The sequence below is a fragment of the Nycticebus coucang genome, chromosome 18 (assembly GCF_027406575.1).
Source record: "Nycticebus coucang isolate mNycCou1 chromosome 18, mNycCou1.pri, whole genome shotgun sequence".
Lineage (NCBI taxonomy): Eukaryota > Metazoa > Chordata > Mammalia > Primates > Lorisidae > Nycticebus > Nycticebus coucang.
The window spans coordinates 56,060,194-56,079,591 of NC_069797.1; the positions used below are offsets into that span (position 1 = coordinate 56,060,194).

General features: G+C 43.3%; 1 protein-coding gene across 4 annotated transcripts in view; it reads left to right on the top strand.

The window, feature by feature from the left end:
- The window catches only part of WIPF2 (WAS/WASL interacting protein family member 2), a 57,173-nt gene extending 40,654 nt beyond the window's left edge, over nucleotides 1-16,519 (top strand). For all 4 annotated transcript variants that reach the window (XM_053570846.1, XM_053570850.1, XM_053570848.1 and 1 more), the window contains 4 exons: nucleotides 161-817; nucleotides 8,659-8,868; nucleotides 11,108-11,209; nucleotides 11,764-16,519. In XM_053570846.1, coding sequence (XP_053426821.1) covers nucleotides 161-817; nucleotides 8,659-8,868; nucleotides 11,108-11,209; nucleotides 11,764-11,804 — 1,010 coding nt within the window. In that variant the 3' untranslated portion in view covers nucleotides 11,805-16,519. The remainder of the gene's footprint in view (nucleotides 1-160; nucleotides 818-8,658; nucleotides 8,869-11,107; nucleotides 11,210-11,763) is intronic.
- Nucleotides 16,520-19,398: the final 2,879 nt, after the last annotated feature.

A 19,398-nucleotide genomic window follows, 5' to 3' on the forward strand; every position in this document is an offset into this window, starting at 1 on the left:
GCCAAAAAATCACAAAAAAAAAATAAAATAAAATCTGGATCTTTGCAGGTACTTTTTCCCTGCTGCCATGCAGGTTGCACTAAGGAGGCTGGGTGAAATAGAAATACTGACCAGTATATATCTAGTTCTGTTGACCCAGTGTTGTCTGATGTATTTTTAGAGAACCTAGCTGGTAAGCCAGCCCTGCAAGTCCCCAGTTCTCGAGCTGCTGCCCCCAGACCTCCAGTGTCTACAGCCAGTGGACGTCCTCAAGATGATACAGATAGCAGCCGGGCCTCACTCCCAGAACTGCCCCGGATGCAGAGACCCTCTTTACCAGACCTCTCTCGGCCCAATACCACCAGCAGTACGGGCATGAAGCACAGCTCCTCTGCCCCTCCCCCACCACCCCCAGGGCGGCGTGCCAACGCACCCCCTGCGCCTCTGCCTGTGCACAGCAGCAAAGCCCCAGCCTACAACAGAGAGAAACCCTTGCCTCCGACACCTGGACAAAGGCTTCACCCTGGTCGAGAGGGACCTCCTGCTCCACCCCCAGTCAAACCACCTCCTTCCCCTGTGAATATCAGAACGGGACCAAGTGGCCAGTCTCTGGCCCCTCCTCCTCCGCCTTATCATCAGCCTCCTGGGGTCCCCAATGGACCTTCCAGTCCCACTAATGAGTCAGCTCCTGAGCTGCCACAGAGACATAATTCTTTGCATAGGAAGACACCGGGGCCTGTCAGAGGCCTAGCACCGCCTCCACCCACCTCCCCCTCCCCCTCTTTACTGAGTAATAGGCCACCTCCCCCAGCCCGAGACCCTCCCAGTCGGGGAGCAGGTAAGTGTTGAGAAGCACCTTTTTTTCCTTTCATATTGTGAATTGAGTTTATCTTTTCAGCCTGTTCCCCAAATCACACCTTCAGTGATTGAGGACCCAGTAAGAATTCATATATTCATCCCTTTTTATATGTCAGACTCTATTGTTAGGGAAATAGCCCAATAAATAGAAAAAACAAAGGATTTCCGTTCTGGACAATCAAACCAATAAACTAGCAAAATATTTACATAGTATGTATTATGCTTTAGAAAAATACAAAGCATTGGGGGGATTGGGGAGAAGAGGAGGAGATTGGTGTGCTCTCACTAATAGGCACAATTTAAGGGTACACGGCACACCTCCTGGGTAGGTGCAGATGCGAACATTGTAACCTAATCATCTGTACCCTTATATTAGCCTGAAAGAAAAAAAGAAAAATACAAAGCATAGAAGAAGAATAAGAGTGGGGGTAGTGTGTTGATATTTTAAATTGGAGAAGGGGGTAGAGTGAGGAAAGTCTTCACTGACTGGGTGATAATTTGGTAAAAATCTGAAGAAAGTGATGAGTACTCTTAAGTAGTTATAGGGAGAATAGCTGTTGTAGGCAATAAGAACAACAAACACAAAGGCCCTGAAGCAGAAGGACTCTTGACAGGTCTTTCTGGGGAAAGCAAGGGAGCCGTGGTGGCAGGACTAGAATAAGTGAGAGGCAGAGTGGGAGGACATGGAAGTCAGAAAGCTAGCTCTCTGGGGGAGAGCATTGTAGGACTTTGCAGAGACTTCGGGTTTAACTCTGTGTGAGATGGGCAGCCACTGGAGGGTTTTGAACAGAGAAGTAGTATAATTTGATTTACTTTTAAAAAGATCACTAGCTTTGGTGTTGAGAACAAACTGCAGAAGACAAAGGTGGCAAAAGGAGCCTCTGTAGGAGGCTCTTGCAGTAAACTGGGCAGATAAGACTAAGACTGCAGCAAGTTTGGGGGAAGATAGTTGTTCAGTTTTGTACAAGTTTGAGATGCCTGTTAGAGATTCATGAGGAAATAATGAATTGGGGATTGGTTCCCAAACTCTGAAGTTCAGTGGAGAGGTTTGGACCAAAGAGGTATTTTTGGGTGGCATCAAAAATGACATGTTAGATGAAATCACCTGGGGAGTAAGAATAGCTAGCAAGAGGCATATGAGGCCTGGGGCTCTCCTACAGTAGAGGCAAGAGAGAGAAAGGATACCCAACAGTGGAAACTGAGAAAAGAGCCTCTAGTGAGGAAGGAAAAAGAGAAACCAAGAAAGTGGAAAAACACCAACATAGAGTGGGTGATCACCTGTGTTGAGTGCTGCAGATGGGTGAGGTAAGTTGAAGACTTGAGGACTGACACATTGGTCTTACAGTAATTGAAGACTCTTGAGTAGTTTCAGTGAGTGGTAGAGGGTAAGGTAAAAGCTTAATTGGAGTGGGTTCAAGAATACAAGAATAGGAAGAGAGGAATTGGAGAAATCTGTAGAAATCCAAGGAGTTTGCTGTGAAGGAAAGGGGTGTGAAGATATGTGATTGCTGGAAGAGGATGCAGGGTTGAGAGTTGAGGGGTTTTTTATACTGCAGTTTGGGACATCTGTTTGCATTCTGATGGAACGAGTAGCATGAAACCAGTAGGAAGGGAAAAAATTTAGTTGGGAGAGAGAGGACAGGTTTGCTAACTGATGTCCTTGAGAAGGCAAGAGAAGATGGAATCTGATCCATAGGTAAGGGGCTGGCTTTATATAGGAACACAGATAGTTCTTCCATAGTAACAGGAGGAAAGATGGCAAATAAGCATAGAGAAGCAAGTGGGTAGGTGGGTGTAGTGGTAGGAGAATGTGGAAAGTTTCTCTAATTTTTTTCTGTTTTCTTAGTGAAACAGAAAGCAAGAACATCAGCTGTGAACAGGGTGGGGAAAGGAGAAGGAGATTTGAGGAGAGAGAAAAGGCATAAAATGGTCATGTGGAGCGTGGAAGAGTGAATGAACTAGGGAAATGTGCTTGGATAGCCAACCACATGAAAGGCCCACTTGAGGTTAGTGGGAAATGTTGTGAGATTAATCAGCATGCTGTGTGTTCAGCAGAGTAAGAGTGGGGTTGTATTTAGCCATCATTAGCATTTTTAAGGCATTGTAACTATAAGGGAGAGTGGGGCAGCAAGTAAAGAGTATGTAAGGAAGTGATTGTAGTAATGGGCTGTGGAGCCTACACTGGGTGAGAAGGACATTAAGAAACCCTAGAACAGTGGTTCTCAACCTTCCTAATGCCGTGATGTACTTTCATTGTTATAACGAAAATGTCATGACCCACAGGTTGAGAACCACTGCCCTAGAACAAGATAGAAGAGGTTGTCATGCTTTTTACAGAATAGCATGAATGAGATTTGAGAGTAGAGGAGCCCATAACAACTCTCTGGGGCCTTATTAGACCCAGGAATTTTGGCTGTTATATTCCTGTATCACTGGACTTTGAGCCATACACTCCACAAGTGGCTCTTGAGGTTTTATTTTATTTTAAGGTCAGTCTTTACAGGTATGGAACATTGGTTAAGAAGTTATGTTGTCAAGAAGCAGATATTAAAAACCCAATGAGTCTTTGCCATTGCTTTGTTAAGTACATACAGATTTGTGGTCTAGAGCTGGCAGTTTAACATAGGGCAGTCAAGCAGTAGCCCGGTACATTCCTAACCCCTGTCTCCCTAGCTTTAGGCATAAGGAGTTAGCTAAGATGGCCCTTGATTCTATAAAGTTCATTTTATTTTATCTTATTTATTTTTGAGACAGTCTTAAGCTGTTTCCCTCAGTAGAGTGCTATGGTGTCATAACTCACAGCAACCTCCAACTCTTGGGCTCAAATGATCCTCTTGCCTCAGTTTTTTTCTATTTTTAGTAGACATGGTGGGGTCTTGCTTTTGCTCAGGCTGGTCTCATGAGCTCAAGCTATCCACCTGTCTTGGCCTCCCAGAGTGCTAGGATTAAAGGCGTGAGCCACCACCAACCGGCTTAATGTTCAAGTTTTTAAAAAAATGTTTTTAAACTCTTTATTTGAACAAAGCTCCAACTTTCAAACTCCATCCAGAAATAGAAGCTGAAAACAATGTAATTTCTGAGTGTTGCTCTGAGTAGTTTTAAGACTTCTTACTTCCTGCTTCTTAGTTCTTTGTGGTTTCTTTAGAATATTTTGAAGTTATGAGCCTTGTTCTTCTGTCCATTAGTCATCACCAACTTTGAAACCTGGCAGAGGCCTCAGTTGGTTTCCTTATCAGTAACCACAGCAGCAGTTCTTAAGAGTGATACACTGAAGAAAAATTGAGGTATTTAAGTTAACTCATTTGAGTATTGGCTGTATTTGTTGTAGGACTTTGGGCAGATCACTGATTCTCTGAGTTAGTTCCCCATCTGTAAAATAAAAGTACACGTAAAAGTATAGTGTGCTGATGAATGTTACTGGTTTTATGCAGAGGGCTTCCAGTTAGTTCATAGACTTGTCTCTATTATTAAATCATAGTAATATTATATGATAATGTACTTCTGTCTCTATGTAAATTATTTACATTTGAAAGGGTTGGAGCATTTTGCCTTCCTAGGGGACTTAGAGACCAAAAAACCAAAAAAAACTCGATCATGAGCCGCGCCTATAGTTCAGTGGGTAGGGCCTGGCCACATACACTCAGGCTGGCGGGTTCAAACCTGGCCTGGGCCAGCTAAACAACAATGACAACTGCGACAAAAAAAAAAAACAGCCGGGCATTGTGGCGAGACCTGTAGTCCCAGCTACTTGGGAGGCTGAGGCAAGAGAACCACTTAAGCTCAAGAGTTGAAGGTTGCTGTGTGCTGTGATGCCATAACACTCTTTTGAGGGCGACATAATGAGACTGTCTCAAAAAAAAAACAAAACAAAACTTGGTTATGCATTCATAGAGTTTGTTTCTGGAATTTTTCCTTTGCCTGAGTAGAATACCTTTTTTCCATTTTTAAGGGAATTTTTATGGTGCATTTTACAAGGGTACATGTTAAATCTAGTAAGTGTAGGGTATAAATGTCTTAACACAATAATTAAGAAAGCGTGGTGACTCGGGAGGCTGAGGCAAGAGAATCTCTTAAGCCCAGGAATTGGAGGTTGCTGTGAGCTGTGTGATGCCATGGCACTCTACCGAGGGCCATAAAGTGAGACTCTCTGTCTTTACAAAAAAAAAAAAAAAGAAAGCGTGGTGAAGGCAGTGTTAACCAGTTTGTTGTAAGTATTTCAAATTGTATATAAAACCAGCACATTGTACCCCTATAAATGCATTATTGTACACAAATATGGTTTAATAAAAAAAATAAACTGAAAAAATAAATTGATACCATCATACTTTCCTCAAAACTGGGGTTGGATTACAAAAGGTAGTCTCCTACCCCAGGTGTTCTTTTGCAAACTGATTGTTTTTTGAGGACCAGGGTTCTGGCTCTATCACTGAAATAATCTTCAAACTGGATCTGGAGAAGAGCCAGAAAGTTGTTAGAGGCAGTGGAACCTAATTGGGGTAACCCTCCTGAGGGGAGACAGGAAGAGCCAAGCAGGTTGCTCTTGTCCTTCTTTATTTGCCTAGTTCAGATTGGCTTTTTTCACTATCGCCTATCCCCTGTCTATGGGGTGCCCTGGTGAACCTGAGTAATCCTGTCTTCCTTACTTCCTGGCCATCGCCTGCAAATAGATACAAATTCTCAAGGCCCTGAGGAATCTGGGTTTTAGGGAGTATTTTGAGGCAAGTATTTCTTGCCTCAAGAAATACTTGAGGTGCCTACCACAAATACTTGAGGTGCCTGCCACAACACCTGGCTATTTTTTTTGTTGCAGCTGTCGTTGTTTAGCTGGCCCGGAGCCAGGTTCGAACCCACAGCCTGAGTGTATGTGGCTGGTCTACCTTACTTCCTGGCCATTGCCTGCAAATAGATACAAATTCTCAAGGCCCTGAGGAATCTGGGTTTTAGGGTGTATTTTGAGGAGTATTTCTGGGTAAGTTTGGAATAAAAACAAGGGTCAGAGATCTGCTGGGAGGTGTGAAGGAGATTTTATTTATTTATTTAGACAGAATCTAACTCTGTCACCCTTGGTAGAGTGCCATGGCATCATAGCTCACAGCAACCTCAAATGCCTAGGCTCAGGTGAGCCTCTTGCCTCAGCCTCCCAAGTAGCTGGGACTATAGGTGCCTGCCACAACACCCAGCTGTTTTTTAGAGATGGGGGTCTCGTTCTTGCTCAGGCTGGTCTCAAACTCCTGAGCTCAGATGATCCACCCATCTTGGCCTGCCAGAGTATTAGGATTACAGGCATGAGCCACTGCACCCGGCCCGAGATTTCTTTTTAATTATTGCACCCAGTGGCCCCTGTTTATAATATTAAACAGACCTTGAAGAGAGGAGAGTTGACATAGTGAGTTTCTTATGGGAATCAAAAACTAACTTTTATTGGACCCACCGTGCTGGGACTTGGTGTGCGTATACACATCATCCCTCTCCTGTGTTACATGCTTGGCTGTGATCACTATAGAAATTCTGACAGGAGTTCAGGAGGAATAATAAGATAGACTTTTATTATTGAAACTAAATTGTCTATTCAACCAAGTATCTCTCTTTGCCCTACTTAGGTGACACCTATTATGTGGCCTAGGTGCCAAAAAACACCCTTTCAACTCACTGGATTGTAGATCTAGTTGGGAAGGTGAGATACTACTTGAGGAAGTTATGAAAAGCAGTATGGGAGGACTGAAAGGAGCAGATGTGTGCTGAGTCTGTTTTTATTAGATCTGTGACCTTAGGCATATAACCTGAGTACTATTTTCTCATTTACAAAATGGGGATATAATGCCACATACTTTGCAGAGGTGGCTATAAGAGTTTTTAAAGATGTAGTACATATGAAATGCCTGGAACATAATGACTACCCAGTAAATAGTAGCTGCTGTTATTAATTTAATGTAGAGCATAGGGGTAATGCAACTTAAAACCCATCTATTCCAGTGGTGTTGCCATTTCTTCAGACATAATTCTGATATTAACTTGGTAGTAAGTTTTTGTCTTACTTAAGGGAAAATTTGATTTTTGAAAATGCCCAAAAAGCAGAGTCAGGGACAGGTATGAATGTTTTCATTGTTGGTGGTCAGGTGACCTTAGAAGTGAAATGTGACTATCATATAATATTTATGGCTCTGTCTGAAAAACTGGCTTTGGAGGAGTTCCAGAAGAGGTATTCACAGTATTTTGAGCAGAGACTATCACTGGAGATATGTAACTTTTCCAGAACTTAGATGGATCTGCTATTATACATATTTTGAAAATGACTCATTTAGTTTATACTGTTAAGTGCTGGAATAAGTGAAATATCTGTTTGTGTTGTAGCAGAGCAAAGAAGGGATTCAGAATAGAGTGGATTGTTTTGGGAGTCTTTAGAACATGGAACTTGAATTTGAATCTTAAAGGATAGGTAAGATTTGGTAATTGGAAAAGAGGAATATTGAGAGTATTGTGGGGGGAGTCATAAGAACAGAGCATTATGGGTGGGGCATGGTGGCTCACACCTGTAATCTTAGCACTTTGGGGTTTAAGGTGGGAGGATTGCTTAAGGCCAGGAGTTTGAAACCAGCTGAGCAAGAAGAGTGAGACCTCTGTAAGAAAAATTAGCTAGGCACAGTGGTTCATACCTATAGTCACAGATACTTGGGAGGCTGAGGCAGGAGGATCACTTAAGGCCAGGAATTTGAGGTTACAGTGAGCTATGGTGATGCCACTGCCTTGGAGCCTTGGTGACAGGGTAAGACCTTGTCTCAAGGAAAAAAATAAAAAAAAAAAAGTCTCAAAATATATGTAATTTGGTCTATTCACCTACCACATGCTGTACTTTGGGGTTTTTTTGTTTTTTGGGGATTTTTTTTTTTTTGAGACAGTCTTACTATGTTAAAGTGCTGTGGCATCACAGCTCACAGCAACCTCAAATGCTTGGGCTTAAGCGATTCTCTTGCCTCAGCCTCCCAAGTAGCTGGGACTACAGGCACTTGCCACAATGGCTATTTTTTTGTTGTAGTTGTTGTTTACCTGGCCCGGGCCAAGTTTGAACCCGCCAGCCTGAGTGTATGTGGCCAGCGCCCTACCCACTGAGCTACGGGCACTGCTATGTGCTGTACTTTTGGCCAAGCTTGAGATCCCTGGTGAAGGAACTGCTCTGACTTTAAGGAGTACATGTATGTAGGATTCTGGGAAAGAAGCTCATATAATGAATAATTGTGACACAGTATAGTAGTGTGGTGGATATGTAAAAGAGGGATACCTAACCCTGCATAGGTATTTAGAAAGGAAGAGAAGTTGAGATCAGGCTGTTTGATGTGGTAGGTTAACTAAGTAATACAAGATTTGAGACTTTATAATGTAGGAAATGCAATGCCCTAGGAAAAAATCTGGGCAAGTTTTTTAGAGAGCTTAGTGAGTTGGTGGTATGCAAAGTGAATTGGAAGCAAGAACATTTGGAAGGCTTCTGCAGTAGAACAGGCTAAATGTGAGATAAACCTGAATTAGAATTGTGGAGGAAGGCATGGGAAAGCAGGGGAAAAAAATCAAGAATAGTGTTTTTCACCTGTGGGAAATGAAAAAAGGTCATACATTTATTTTGAACCTTAGTATTTGGAAGGTTGGTGAGGTTATTCAAGAAATAAGGATCAGGGGAAAGGTGAATATGATAATTAACATGCCATCCCGAGGCTCACAGAGGCTGGTTCTTTGGAAAAGAACCAAGGTACTCTTAACTCATGTCTCTCAAATCCCTCTACCCTTGCCATTTCCACATCCAGTCCTGACTACTTTGGATTTTCTTTGCAGCTCCTCCACCCCCACCACCCATGATCCGAAATGGTGCCAGAGATGCTCCCCCACCACCCCCACCATACCGAATGCATGGGTCGGAACCCCAGAGCCGAGGAAAGCCCCCACCTCCACCCTCAAGGACACCAGCGGGGCCACCCCCTCCTCCACCACCACCTTTGAGGAATGGCCACAGAGATTCTATCACCACTGTTCGATCTTTCTTGGGTGAGTAGCTGGCTGTTTTAGTCTCATAATAATTCCTGTGGCGACTTCACTAACTCCAGTGCCTTAGCTGACAGATGGCCAGGGTAGGGTGGGAATGCTGAAAGGTACTCTTTCTTCATAGCAGTTCCCTTCCTGACTTTACCCGCAGGTCTCTAGGATGTCTGTTGACATCCTTTTCTTTATACATATTCTTTTTTTTTTTTCTGAGACAGAGTCTCACTCAGTCACCCCAGTAGAGTGCTATGGCATCATAGCTCACATCAACCTCAAACTCTTGGGCTAAAGCGATCTTCTTGCCTGAGCCTCCCATGTAGCTGGGACTATAGGCACCTGCCACAGTGCCCAGCTATTTTTTAGAGATGGGGTCTTGCTTTTGCTCGGGCTGGTCTTGTACTTGTGAGCTCAAGTGATCTGCCTGCCTCTGTCTCCCAGAATGCTAGGATTACAGGTGGGAGCCACCTCGCCTGGCCTTCTTGGTGCATATTCTAAGCATGGTTGTTTTGGAATATTGAAGTAAAATCAGCAAGTGTGATGCTAACTCTAAAGCCATTCTCGTGCCCCTCAAGGATCATTATTTGTGGTTAGTTTTTAAGTCAGAGACTCTGTGATCTTTAGGATTATTCAGAGAGGAATTGTGTATCCTCTTAGGAAGAAGAGTTCCTTTGTGGGTAACATTTATCTGGTAATTAAAAGCTACCACCTAGCTGTGTTGTTTTGAGGAAGTCACTTCACTTTTCTGGGTCTCATTTCCCTCATCTGTAAAACGAGGTGGTTAACTAGAGCAGGAGCATACCAGATTAACTTTTCCAAGGGTGTAAATGTTGGGGCTCCCATCTGGGAGATTCAAATTTATTAGTTCTGAGATGGAACCTTGAGTAAATGTTGTCCAGAGGATATTTGTTAGACCCTCTGTTGAAGACCCCTGTAATAGATCTGTGAGGTCTTTTGCGGTCTTGACACTGTAGATTCTTTAATAGTTGCTCACCTCCCCTACTTTCCATCCTCCATGTTCCAGGCTATTCCTATTGGACTAGGAATTTTGCTCAATGTCCTTTTTTGTAGAAACCTTTGAAATGTGATCAAGGCAAACTTGCACAAAATTTGAACCTTCTTGTTGAGAGGCCCTAAAGAGTGGAAGTGGGGACCATGAGATGACTGTCCCTACTCTGTTGCAGAGCTAAGTGAGGGAAACCTGGACAAAAAGGGAATTACCTGGTCAAATCTCTTATTAGCTGGAGCTGAATATTACCATTTTAAATAAATTTTTACCAATTTGTGGATACGGTTTGGTTGGTTTCACATGGTAACAGTCCCTAAGATGACCATGTTATTGAAGGCAGGGCATGGTGGCTCACCCCTATAATCCTAGCACTCTGGGAGGCTGAGGCCAGTGGATCACTTGAGCTCATGAGTTAGAGACCAGCTTGAGCTAGAGTAAGACCCCATCTCTAAAACTAGTCAAGTGTTGTGGCAGGCACCTGTAGTCCCGTCCATTTGGAAGGCTGAGGCAGGAGGATGGCTTGAGCCCAAGAGTTTGAGGTTGCCATGAGCTGTGATGCCATAGCACTCTACCAAGGGCAACAAAGTAAGACTCTGTCAAAAAACATAAAAAAGGGAAGAAAAACATGGAACTATATTTCTTTCTGCTTCCATTCAAACAGCTGGGCTCCTTTCCTGTTATATGCCTGATTTTTAGTGGAAAGGTTTAAAGAATCAGCTCAAAGACTCACTCCTTAATATAGAGAGCCTTGGAATACACCCTCTGCATGTGCAGCACACGTAAGATGATGCTACTGCTGTTCTAAAGATCCCTGGTTTAGTGGGTGAGGCAGGCCCTCTCAGTACATCAGATTTTGTATATGAGAATTAGTAAGGGGGGGCTCGGTGCCTGTGGCTCAAGCGGCTAAGGCACCAGCCACATACACCTGAGCTGATGGGTTCGAATCCAGCCTAGGCCACCAAACAACAATGATGGCTGCAACCAAAAAATAGCCGGGCATTGTGGCAGGCGCCTGTGGTCCCAGCTACTTGGGAGGTGGAGGCAGGAGAATCGCTTGAGCCCAGGAGTTGGAGATTACTGTGAGCTGTGATGCCCTGGCACTCTACCCAGGGTGACAGCTTGAGGCTCTGTCTCAAAAAAAAAAAAAAAAAAAGAGTAAGGGGGAAGGGTAATAAGTGGTCCAAAGTCTGTGGTAGCACAAACAAGGGTAATATAAATCACTATTTGTTTTTTTCTCAGATGATTTTGAGTCAAAATATTCCTTCCATCCAGTAGAAGACTTTCCTGCTCCAGAAGAGTATAAACACTTTCAGAGAATATATCCCAGCAAAACAAACCGAGGTGAGAATAGTAGTAAAGAAAGTTTTGACTGGGCTCAGTAGCTCACGCCTGTATTCCTAGCACTCTGGGAGGCCAAGGCGGGTGGATTGCTTGAGCTCAGGGGTTCAAAGCCAGCCTGAGCAAGAACAAGACCCTGTTTCCACTAAAAACAGAAAAGCTAGCCAGGTATACTGGTACAGGCTTGTAGTCCCAGCTATTGGGAGGCTGAAACAAGAGGATCATTTGAGACCTTAAAGTTTGAGGTTGCTGTGAGCTGTGACGCCATGGTACTCTATCCAGGGGCAGTAGAGTTGAGACTCTATCTTAAACAACAACAACAACAAAAAAACGTTTTTCCATAACTGCATAGAATGTACAGTTTGGTTTTTTGTTTTTTTTTTTTTTTGGTTAAAATTTACTGCTCTTCATCTTTGTTTTTTATAAAAACAAAACAACAAAACCTAGTCCCAGATTTTGAAGCTTAGCTTAAAGAGCCTTTCTCTCATTTCAGGAATGCTTGGGTTCTTTATCTGGTGGGTGACTTCTGGGTGTTTGATATTTATTTTGTTTTTCAGCTGCCCGTGGAGCCCCCCCTCTGCCACCCATTCTCAGGTGAAGCTTGGCTTGGTCCTGTTCCTCAGGAAAAAGATAGACCTTCTCTTCTTCTCAGATGGTCCCTTCCATGCCCCCAGAAACCTGCATGAGAGCTCCTAACATGTTTCTCCAGTGCAACCAACCCTAAACACCAAGCATCCTCCCGGCTCATCTCCATCTATGCATCTCATCTCTGGACTTGGTGATCGGACTCTTTATATTGATATGGGGTCTCAAACCCTGCATCCATCCTTCCTCTACCAAGCCCTGCTAGCCAGATGAGGAAAAAGCTTCTGTGTCTCCTGCTTTCCTCTTGGGGAAAGGTGCCTTGTTGTGATGAATTAACTCATTGCTGGGGCAGGGCAATATGATACTCCTTCCTCCTCCTCCCCACTATGGGGGAAGCCTGGCAGGTCTGTTATATTTCATCATTTAGCAGGGTAGCATGGCTAGGGCTTCTAAGTGGGAAGGGAGCATTTTTAGTGAAGCAGGAAAGGAGTTTGGAGAGAAGTGATCTGTTTTAAAGATCAAATTTGGAGAAAGGGCAAGGACATGGGTGTGCTTTATTTTTAGGGGTATTTTGGTTTTGTTCTCACCCTACCCCCACTCCAGGGATAAGTTGGACATAAACACTAAACACTAATCAGTTGAACTAAACATTTAATAAAAAGAGAGGGTGAAATGAATCATTTTAGAGCTAGTCAGTTCCTCTGCAGCAAAGGGACCAGAGCCATTTGAGTCCCTTGGTATTTCCTGCCCCATTTTCTGAGGGGGCTAGGCTGAGGGATTTTTCCTCCCTTTACTCCCCATGCCCTCAACAGAAAAGTCACTTCTGGGAGCATCATTCATTCCTGACTCACAAACCCCAAAATCCTTTGGTGGGAGAGAGGAGGTAGGGCCTTGGCCTTAGCCTCAGACTTGAATCTGCCTCAGTCTTTGCTGACTGGCCCTGAAATGGTCAGTAGTTCTTTCAGTCCCTTAGCCCTTGGAGAATGTTCCAGATAGACAAACAAGGGAAGGGTAAGGCACCTTGTGGAAGGGCCTGGCTCTGTGGGCTACAGAAGACCTTAGCCTGTTGATACTGAAGTTCGCAGACTGGAGTAAAGAAGGCTGAGGAAGTAAGTAGAATGTATGAGGATATTCAAAGATTCCTTTACGTCAAGAAGCACAAAGATAATGGTGAGGTGTGCCTCAGACCAGTGCATCTTCCTTGGCAGCCAGCAATATGTCGTTTCTTCGTCTTCCAGGTCCTAGTTAAAGAGCACAAAAAAAATGGAGGTTCCTAGTTTAGGTAGGAACTCAGGATGGATGAGAATACAGCAGGGAGAAGCTCTTGGGTTTGACACACCAGCTGCTTTGGTTTGCTACAGCTGTTGCCACATGCAGAGGCAAAGCTTGGCATGAAAGCAGGGAGAACATGGTATTTTTTTAAGTGGATGGAGAAAATTAGTTTAAAATTTCAAAAGACACAAGCTTAGACTGCCTTTGGGATCTTTCCAATCTATTGAGTCACAGGCTAAGGATCTGTACATGGGGCCAGGTGAAAACCAGGTCTTCCCAGGACCAGGTGAGGGAGGGCTCGACTTGGGTTATCTGTATGGGGTCTGCTGCCCTTTGCCATCCCCTGGACCACATTGACTTTTTAGACAATCATGATTAAGTCTGTCACCAAACTTTTTCTAATCATGCTTTATTTATCATTCTTCTTTTCAAGTCTGTTAGCAGTTACCTCCGAGAAGTATCCGCAGTGTACTCAAGAGAGTACAGCTGAAGAGGGGATGCTAGTGGAGGATAAAGGAGAGGGGGCAAGAGTTGATGCTGCAGCAGCGTTCCAGGGTAGATGCTGACAAGTTACTGAACTTTGACTGTGAAGTCTTCCCATTTATTTTTGAAATGGGAGTTGATGCCTTTTACACCATGTTCTCAAAGTGTGTCTCCCTCCACCCCTTACTCATACATAGAGCATCAAAATATCACAAGTAAAGCCAAACCCCAGCTTTTCACTGGGGCTGCTATCTTCCTCCCCATAACCTGCTGCCCCTCATACCCCCAGCATTTGGACTGTGTCACATGGGTATTGATTATATATTTGTTGTCTTGGCCTCATGAACAAAGGCCCAGGTCTAGATCTAGTCAGATGGGTTTTCCTTCTTCAGAGCATGTTGATGACACAGCCATTGTTTAAATGTCTTTGCCTTATACATTTGGTCCCACTGTTAATATTAGATATATTATCATGTATATTTACTATTGAAGATGGGAATGTGATCCTCATAGTTACTGGTCTATTTTGTATGTTGTAAAAAGCTTATAATATAGGTTTATGGTGAGTTGGCTACAAGAGCACTAAAACTACTCACCTTTTAAACTGCTCTTCTTATTTGCTTGTGGGAATGTCGTCTCTTCGGTGGAAGATTGGGTGGTCTCATGTTGAGGCTGTTGCCCAGTCCCATTAACTCCCTTGTCCCCTCCTGGATAGAAGAGACATTGCCCAACTAAGCATCAGGAAGCCCTTACGTGGGTTTGGTTTTGTGATGTTTTTTCCTAGTGGGAAAAACTTAATAGTTGTTTCTTAACCACCCTGTCTGGGAAGCAGGGCAGTGGCCTCGAAGTTTTTAAATGAGCTAGGTGCCCCTCTTCCCTCTCTTCTCTAGTCACCAAACCTGGACCAAAGCACTTTGATATTCCAGGTGTGGTTTTCTCTGTCATGGGGATTTGCTTCAGCTGCAGTGCCCTATTATTTTCACAGCCTAGGCCAGCAGTGTGAGGGCCTAGGGCTACCCCATCCAATGAATGTGAGGCTGCTGTCTCTAGGAATTCATCTCAGCTCTCTCAGCAGGCCGAGGCAAAGAAACTAGTCACTGGCCCTTGCCCTGGGGGAATCCCCTAAACCCCATGGCTTCCCAACTTGAAATCGTGATTTACCTCCAGGGAAAGACGAGAAAAAAAAATTGTAAATAGACTTGCTACAGAGCAACTCAGGGTTGGGGTGTGTTTTAATTCTCCTGATCACTTGAAATAATCTGTAGGCTGGGTGCTTCCTCCTGGGGGAGGAATGTGGCTCCAGTGTTCTTCCCTTTGTGCTCTGGGGGTCGAGTGTAGGGCATCTGAGGCCCTTTGTCACTACACTGAGCTGTGTTCTACTGGAAACCCAACCTGAGATCAACTGCAGATCAGATTCTTCACATTCCAATTGCAGTTTTTCTTCCCCTGTTGAATCTCAGCCCCTAGTTAAGTTGTCACAGTAGCCTTCTGTTAAGCCACCCTAATTTGGGGAATGTGAAGGGAGAGAAGAGGGCCATTACAGCTCTACCTTCCAGAATTATCTCTTAAAACAACCACCTTCAAAACCACATGCAAAAAAAAAAAAGAAAAAGGATAACCATTTAACTGAAGGAAAGGTTTGGTTCCATTCAACTTCCACCTTCATTGTGCCTTTATTTGTGTTAGTTTTCTGTGCTTTCTTTCTCTCCTTTGAATCAATTAAAATCTTCCTTGGTAACTGCTGTTTCCTTCTTTCTACTCTTGTTTCTGACAACTTAGTGAGTTCATTCTCTTCATGGTCTTAAATCTCATTCCACTGGTGGCAGAGGGGCCTCACTGCCTTTTCTCATGTCTCACCTTTGTCCTTTTCCATGGTCCCCAGCATGGAAGTCACAGTCAACACTGAATAAAAGACTAGAATGACACACGTGTGTATATGTAGGTATGTATGTGTTCATGTCTGCATGTGGATCAGTTTCCTTCCAAAAAAATAATTTATTGTACAATTTATTTTAGAATTCTGATTACAGTGCTCCTTTCAAATAGCATTGATTTTTTTTTTTTCCTCCTTCTAAAATGTATAATCTGGTCTCAGGTTGGATCCTTTGGTACATTTCTTTCTTCTGGATGCCATGAAGTTTAATTAAACCTTGCTCAAAAACAAAAACAAAAAACTGAAAACTGTGTACTCTTGTCTGGAATACAGCCTCAACTGGTGGCCTAGAGAGGGTAGAAAATCTGTTGCCTCATTTTCTGGGTAAGTGTAGTGATGTGATTTCAGGTCCCCTCAAAAAAGTAGATGTTCTGATTTGGGCAGAATCATCTGCAGTTGCATGAGGATTTTCTCTCCTCCCCTTGAAAAATCGTATTTCTAGTTAGCCTTGCTGACCAAGAGATTTGGACAGTTCTTGTATTTCCACCTAACTCTCCTTTGCTCGTGATTTCAGGGAACTCAGGAGGCCTCCTGGCCTTGTGTCCTTTTCCTCAATATCCCTCAATTCTTTCTACCTTGCATGGCAAGTTCTCAAATTAAGGAATGGAAGAAAAGGTGGGGGCAGAGCATACAGACTTTATGCATCTATTTTTATATGGGTGTTAGCTGTTTTTCTTCGCTGCTTTTTAAAAGTTGAAATCTTAAGTTGTTTTTCTTGATCTTTGACTTTTGGTGTAAAAATTCAACCAGACATTCTGTGCTTACTGTGGTCAGCTGACATAATAACCACTAAAAGGCTTAATGAGCTTAATTTGTATTTTCCATCACTAGTAAAGGTCTTGAAATTATTTCCCATACTGACTCTTAATGGGTGTGTATATGACTCACTCGCATAATTTAGATATAAAACTCTGTGAGGGTGCGGGAGGGGGGAAAAGATTCCTTTCATTTTCATCCATACTTTACCAGACTGGCTGAATCCCTGATTATTTGACCCATTGTTGTTATTAATATGATTAATAAAGCTACCTATTTATTGATTTAATTTTTCCTCCTGACTTTAGCCTGCAAATGGAGCTTGCCTAAATGACCCTTAACTTGCTAACCCTATAAGGTTTCTCTGTCTTATTGGGACCGTTTTGCCAGTCTATGTGTGTATATGCATACACAGACACACACTTTCTCAAATAGAAGATGCCAAACAGGTCTTTCCAGTGTAATTTGCTCCTCCTCCATGATACTATGAGTTAGCAGGTGGTAAGGACACTAATTTGCTCACTTTACTGCTGAGGCACAGCCGCTTGCTGTAACTGTGCCTCTTAAGTATTTCCTGAGCCAATCCAGCCATGAACAGAGCAAGTCACTGGAAGGAAGATTTCTGTCTCCGACTCCCTTGTACTCTGCAGATAGAGGTAAGAGAACTATGAAAAATGAACTAGAGGGCGGCGCCTGTGGCTCAGTCGGTAAGGCGCCGGCCCCATATACCGAGGGTGACGGGTTCGAGCCCAGCCCCGGCCAAACTGAAACCAAAAAATAGCCGGGTGTTGTGGCGGGCGCCTGTAGTCCCAGCTACTTGGGAGGCTGAGGCAAGAGAATCGCTTAAGCCCAGGAGTTGGAGGTTGCTGTGAGCTGTGTGAGGCCACGGCACTCTACCGAGGGCCGTAAAGTGAGACCCTGACTCTACAAAAAAAAAAAAAAAAATTGAACTAGAATAGAAAAATGTCAACTTCAGGATCCTGACCACCCAGATTCCAGAGGATAACTGGAAAAATGCTTCACCTTTGACAACTCTGGAGCCCAGGTTCAGCATCCATAGCTCAGTGGTTAGGGCACTGGCCACATATACTGAGGCAGGTGGGTTCAAACCCCACCCAGGCCTGCTAAACAGCAATGACAACTGCAACAAAAAAATAGCTGGGCATCGTGGCGGACATATGTAGTCCCAGATACTTGGAAGGCTGAGGCAAGAAAATCGCTTAAGCCCAAGAGTTTGAGGTTGCTGTGAGCTGTGAGGCCATGGCACTCTACCAAGGGTGACATAGTGGGACTCTGTCTCAAAAAAAAAAAAATACACTTCTGGATCCCAGTTTGTATTGTTTTTACACATAATTGAATTCATTCTCCCCTCCTAGGTGTAGGGGTGTGAGATTTAAGGGACTGTATGCTATCCCACCACAAAAAAGTTAATGCAAAGGGTGGATGTCCATTTGGCAGGAATATCCTTTCCATTCCTTTATTTGGCAGGCATTTATTGCACACTTTCTTCTGTACCAGGCTTCTGTAATACACTACAAATACGAATACGACCTGGTCTGTGCCTCCAAGGAGCTTACAGCTTAATAGATGACTTTAGGACAACGGTTCTCAACCTGTGGGTTGTGACCCCTTTGGGGGTCTCCTGCATATCAGATAATTACACTATGATTCATAACTAGCAAAATTACAGTTATAAAGTAGCAGTGAAAATAATTGTGTGGTTGGGGGTCACCACAACATGAGGAACTGTATTAAAGGGTTGCGGCATTAGGAAGGTTGAGAACCACTGCTGTAGGACATCTTCCAGGAGAAGCCTATGCAGGGTATTAAAAGGCATTGTGGGAGTTACTCAGGGAATAAGGATGGTGAGTGGCATTCCAACCAGAGGTAACAGCAAGAACAAAGGCACAAACAGGAGAAACGGTATGATGGTGTGCACATCATGTTACTGGAGGATCTTTAGTAGTGAAAAGGGAAAGCTTCAAGTAGGTAGCCATTTAGAGACCTTTCAATCCTGTATTTCTGTGATTCTTTGCCTGCTTCCACTGTGGTCACTTAATGCTTGGCTTTTCTTGGGCCGGTGCAATATTTTCTAGCAAATGCTTCATAAGCTCCAATGTTGTATCTGCTCTGTCTATCCCACTGTAACTTTGGTAGGTTGTTCACGACCACCATCACTTAATGCTGGCTTGGACTTACCATTTCAGGGTGTTAAGGGCAATTTTTAGGCGCCCAGGTTGTAAAAACATGAATAGTTAAGGTTGCTTCTTGGCTTCTATTGTTCTATTAAGAGATTAGAAATACCATCTGGTCTAAAAGTATTCTGTCTTCTTCCGTTCATGGTAGCCTGTTCACTTCTCCAGTTTTCAGCTCCTAGAAAGCCTTCCCAAAATGTACTACAACATCTCTTCCTATGTTAGAACGATTAGAACCTACAGTTGTCTAATCATCCCCCTGTGATTAAGGGGTCAAGAGTTAGATTTTCTGTCAGACCTTGGAGTTCAAATTCCAGCTTTCCCCTTTACTACTATAGTTGTGTGATCTTGGACAAGTTTATTCAACTCCTCTAATTCGGTTTTCTCATTTGTAAAATAATACTAACTTTGTGGGGTGCTTGTAAAGATTAATCAGTGATACAGGGAGCTCAGTCCTTGGCATACACTTAGTAACAAAATATTGGCCTTTAGCACCTATATGAATTAAGTACAATTAACTGATGATTGTAATAGTTGCTTTTCTGTTTCTCGGCTTTATGGCTCTGTTTTATTGGATATTGGAGGATAAAAGATAAATGTTTACCATCACCTAGAACACAATAGGTGTTCTGGCCTTTAAAGGAACCTGAAGCTTAGATAGGTTATTAGCTTTGGAAGCTAGCCTGCAAATTTACTACTCATAATTTTTCATTAAAAGCTCAGCTTTCCTTTTCTACAGCTGTCTTCCTGTCCCTGAAACCCTAAGATTTTAAAATTAAGGGGTCATAATTCTCTTCTTTCCCTACAATGTTTGGATTAATGCTAAGAAGATGCACAGAATATAATAATATCTTGAACAAAATAAGGCGAAGGGTTAGTCCTATTTCTCACCTTTGAAGCACAAATCAAGAGATATAGTATAGTTTGTTTTCTTTGCATAGGTGTGCAAAACTTTACAAAAATACCCA